Genomic DNA, 3,600 nt, shown 5'->3' on the forward strand with positions numbered 1-3,600 from the left:
ACTAATTAATTTGTTGTAACTCTTAAACCAGCTCTTATAGAAATTGTAATCCTGTTAAATTCTTTTGTCTTTTTCCTACATAAGCAAGAACTTAATTTTCAGCTTTGAAACACTGACCCCATTTCTGTGGAGTCTGTGTGTCACCGAATGGCCACTCTTAGCCTTTTGCTTGAATCAACTCTTTAAAACTGGATTCTGACACTTTTGATTATTTCAAATTGATGCTGCAATCAATGCCTACATCACAACTTGTCTTGAACTAAGCACACAATCATTTATACCCTCATCATATACACAAACATATTACATACATTAGATATACACCCATAAAATACACCTTAAATCGCTTGCACAGCATCGATCACATGCATAGTCTAGATCACACACACCCATATCAATCACACTATACTTACTCCGTGCACATAACATATACAAATGTCACACACACTGTAGTCATATAGTTTATTTAGGGAAGGGAAGATTGTTCAGCTTGGGTATGTATCAAGAGAGTCAACATCAGGAAAGTCTTGGGTTAGTCAAGAACAGATGCCATATGAGCTGAATGTTGACAAAAGTATAAGAGTAAATTAGGTAAATGAAGACAAAAGTGTATTCCAGGCAGATAAACAACACAGGCAAAGTTATGGTATCAAGAAATTATGCGATTCATAACTCTAAGTATTTGGAAAACATTGACAAATAAATGCAAGAGGGGAGTGGTAGCGACTATTGATGGAGGCAGGGGCCGCTACTTAGAAAGCACTGAATACTCTACCAGTACCTGAGGATGTGCATAGACTTTCTAGTTGCTGATAGGTTCTACCATCTTTAGGTCTTCTATGCTATCAACATACCCATCCATGCTACAATGGAATTCAATGTAGTTGAAGCTCCTGCTCTCTGTGTAGCTATTTTTGGAATTCTCCTGGTGACACTTGAGTACTTTGAGAGGATTCTGGATCCATACATACGCATTTCGGAAGCAATCCATCCAGTTGTCACTAGTGCATATATGCTCGATTTTGTACCATGAGATATAGATAAACATGTGAGAGCTCTTGTCTTTCAGATCTTCATTTTCTCTCATGAGGACATCACATTTGTATTCTTTGAATTCTCGACTTGGACTTAAGTAGTGCTGTTTCATGAATTCTCTCCAAGAAACTTCCTTGCTCTGTACAAGCAGTGTGCATAGGATGCAAAGCAGGGCCAAGAGTGTGCCCCAGATCTTTAGAGACGATGCCATCTCGGTCACCAGGGCCACCTGCGTGTCCACAGAGAAGAGAAAGAAAAGCATTATCCAGACAATGCCCAGAGAGCTGAACTCCACCTTAAAATTCCTTCCCCACCAGGCAGGCACTTGGGTGCAATTTTACTATTTGGTTCCCTGATGAGAAGATGATAATTCTCATTAGAGAATAGAGTTTCTAAGACCTAAAAACACGCTTCAGCCTGTGTGAGCAAAACATAAAATTAGAAAAAATAGATGAAGTTCATTTTGAGAATTCCAACCATCTCCTCTCGTCCCTCTCTTACACCCAACCTGAGGAGCAAATCACCCTCAGCTGGCTCCTTTTTACCAGATCAACTCTCAGGAGATCATGTGTCCAAAAGGGAATGATATTTTAAGGTTTATGTCCTTGAAGTGGAAAGGGTTGTCAGATTTTAGGGAAATGTAGAAGATGAGTAACTACTTGGGTGGTGGTTCCTAGGTAGGAAGGCTTCGATTCCCTGAAATGACAGCCCAGCCTGCATTACTTCTTGCATGCTTCTCCAATTACTTAATGATGCTTCTCCAATCTTGACTTCCTTATAACACTTTCTCCAAAGCCTGAGTGGAACATATGTTCATTACTAACTACCCATATTCCTTCTCAGGGGTATTCCCCTAATTATCACTATTACAAATGATCTTGGTTTGTCAGAGCTGCTCCTTGAAAATGTCATCATAAAAGAACTCCAGTTTTGAGGTTTTTGTTTGTTTGTTTATTTGTTTTTGAGACAGAGTCTCACTGTCTCACCCAGGCTGGAGTGCAGTGGCACAGTCTTGGCTCACTGCAAACTTCGCCTGCAGGGTTCAACAGATTCTCTGTCTCAGCCTGCCACGTAGCTGAGATTACAGGTGCCCGCCACCACACCCAGCTAATTTTTGTATTTTTTTTTAGTAGAGACAATGTTTCGCCATGTTGGCCAGGCTAGTCTCAAAATCCTGGCCTTAAGTGATCAACCCACCTCAGTTTCCCAAAGTGCTGGGATTCTCAGGCATGAGCCACTACACCCAACCAGAATTCCAGATTTGAAATATTCCTGTAATCAATCAAGTACCAAGACTAAAAGAGCCCCCACAGTGGCTTCTGTGGTGATAGCATGGAGTGTGGAGATCTTTTTGAAAGAGGCTGCCGTTTAAACCAGTGCTCTGTCCTCACTTACCTTGAGAAGTGTTTCTGCCCTTACTGAATCTCTAACCTGATTCACAACTCGGAGCATTGGTGTCCTCAGATGGACTTAATAATAGCTCCCTACAGACCTGCAAGAGTCTAATGAGACGCATGTATTTGAGAACATTTCTAATAATGTCAAATGTCCACATCAGACACAGAACAAAGGGTCGGTACTTCCTATCTGTGGAACCCTGTCCTGATGATAAAGACCTACAGAGGATAGAAGAGCAGGATGTAAGCGGTTTTAATGCATTGTGTTTGAGAAGACTGGGGATGAAGGAAGGGAGAGGCAGGGAAAGCCTGTACAGTGGGACTGAGGCTGACCAGAATTCAGGCGTTTGTTTTCCAAGATTTGGATCCTTCTCCATTGTTTGCTATCTAAAAGTTCAATCAGCCTCCTTCCAGTGCTCCCGGCTGTCCGCCGAACATCCTCAGCAGAGCCCTTCTTACCCTACTCGACTCCAAGTTCAGGTCACTGCTTGTAGTGGGGATCAGTGTGTGGATCTGAAGAGCAGAGTCTGCGTCCTCCTCCTTTCCTCAGAGCCCTGGAAATCTGCAGCAGTGGAGAAAGGAATAGCAGGGGGAGCTGCAGCGCTCCAGCTGATGGGTAGCGGAGGTGGTGATGGGGAACAGCCTTATTCTGTGAACCTGTACCTGTATCTTCTCATCTGGAACACTTGAGTTTATTCAGACAGTGGCCTCAAGCAAAGCCTACAAACATCAAAGACTGACTCCAGGGCACAAAAGAAGTGCAAGACCCTAGAGTGAGGTGACCCCAGAAAGGGGTTATCTGGTGCTATCAGTAGACAACAAGAGACCTGGCTTCTGCACTCAATTTCTGACAAAGTTCTGGGAAGTCCCTGGAGGGTTATGCTATGTTACACAGAAACTTCTCTGAGGAAAGCCACTTATAACATTGTGAACTGTGGGACTTTCACTGAGAGGTGAAGAGTATCATCTAGTGAAACTGGTGGCCAGATAGTTATGATTAGGTAGCCAGTATCTGAAGTTTTACTAGGCAGTTTGTTATTGTCAATGAAAAGAGTCAGCTGGGTGTGGTGGCTCACGCCTGTAATCCCAGCACTTTGGGAGGCCGAGGTGGGAGCATCACCTGAGGTCAGGAGTTCAAGACCAACCTGGCTGATGTGGTGAAACCCCA

At 43.2% G+C, this 3,600-nt stretch overlaps 1 protein-coding gene across 1 annotated transcript; it reads right to left on the bottom strand.

Moving 5' to 3' along the window:
* Positions 1 to 448: 448 nt before the first annotated feature.
* On the bottom strand, positions 449 to 2,996 carry LOC116465393 (epididymal secretory protein E3-beta-like). Its single transcript, XM_032148478.2, has 2 exons — positions 2,892 to 2,996; positions 449 to 1,264 (listed from the first exon to the last, which is right to left on the bottom strand). The coding sequence occupies exon 2, from the start codon at positions 1,244 to 1,246 to the stop codon at positions 803 to 805; it is 444 nt and encodes a 147-aa protein (XP_032004369.1). The 5' UTR covers positions 1,247 to 1,264; positions 2,892 to 2,996; the 3' UTR covers positions 449 to 802.
* Positions 2,997 to 3,600: the final 604 nt, after the last annotated feature.

The sequence above is a fragment of the Hylobates moloch genome, unplaced genomic scaffold, assembly GCF_009828535.3.
Source record: "Hylobates moloch isolate HMO894 unplaced genomic scaffold, HMol_V3 SCAFFOLD_4916, whole genome shotgun sequence".
NCBI classification, from domain to species: Eukaryota; Metazoa; Chordata; class Mammalia; order Primates; family Hylobatidae; genus Hylobates; species Hylobates moloch.

Excerpts from the sequence above, each read along its gene's own strand:
- LOC116465393 (XM_032148478.2), bottom strand. The coding sequence starts at position 1,246 with ATGGCATCGTCTCTAAAGATCTGGGGCACACTCTTGGCCCTGCTTTGC.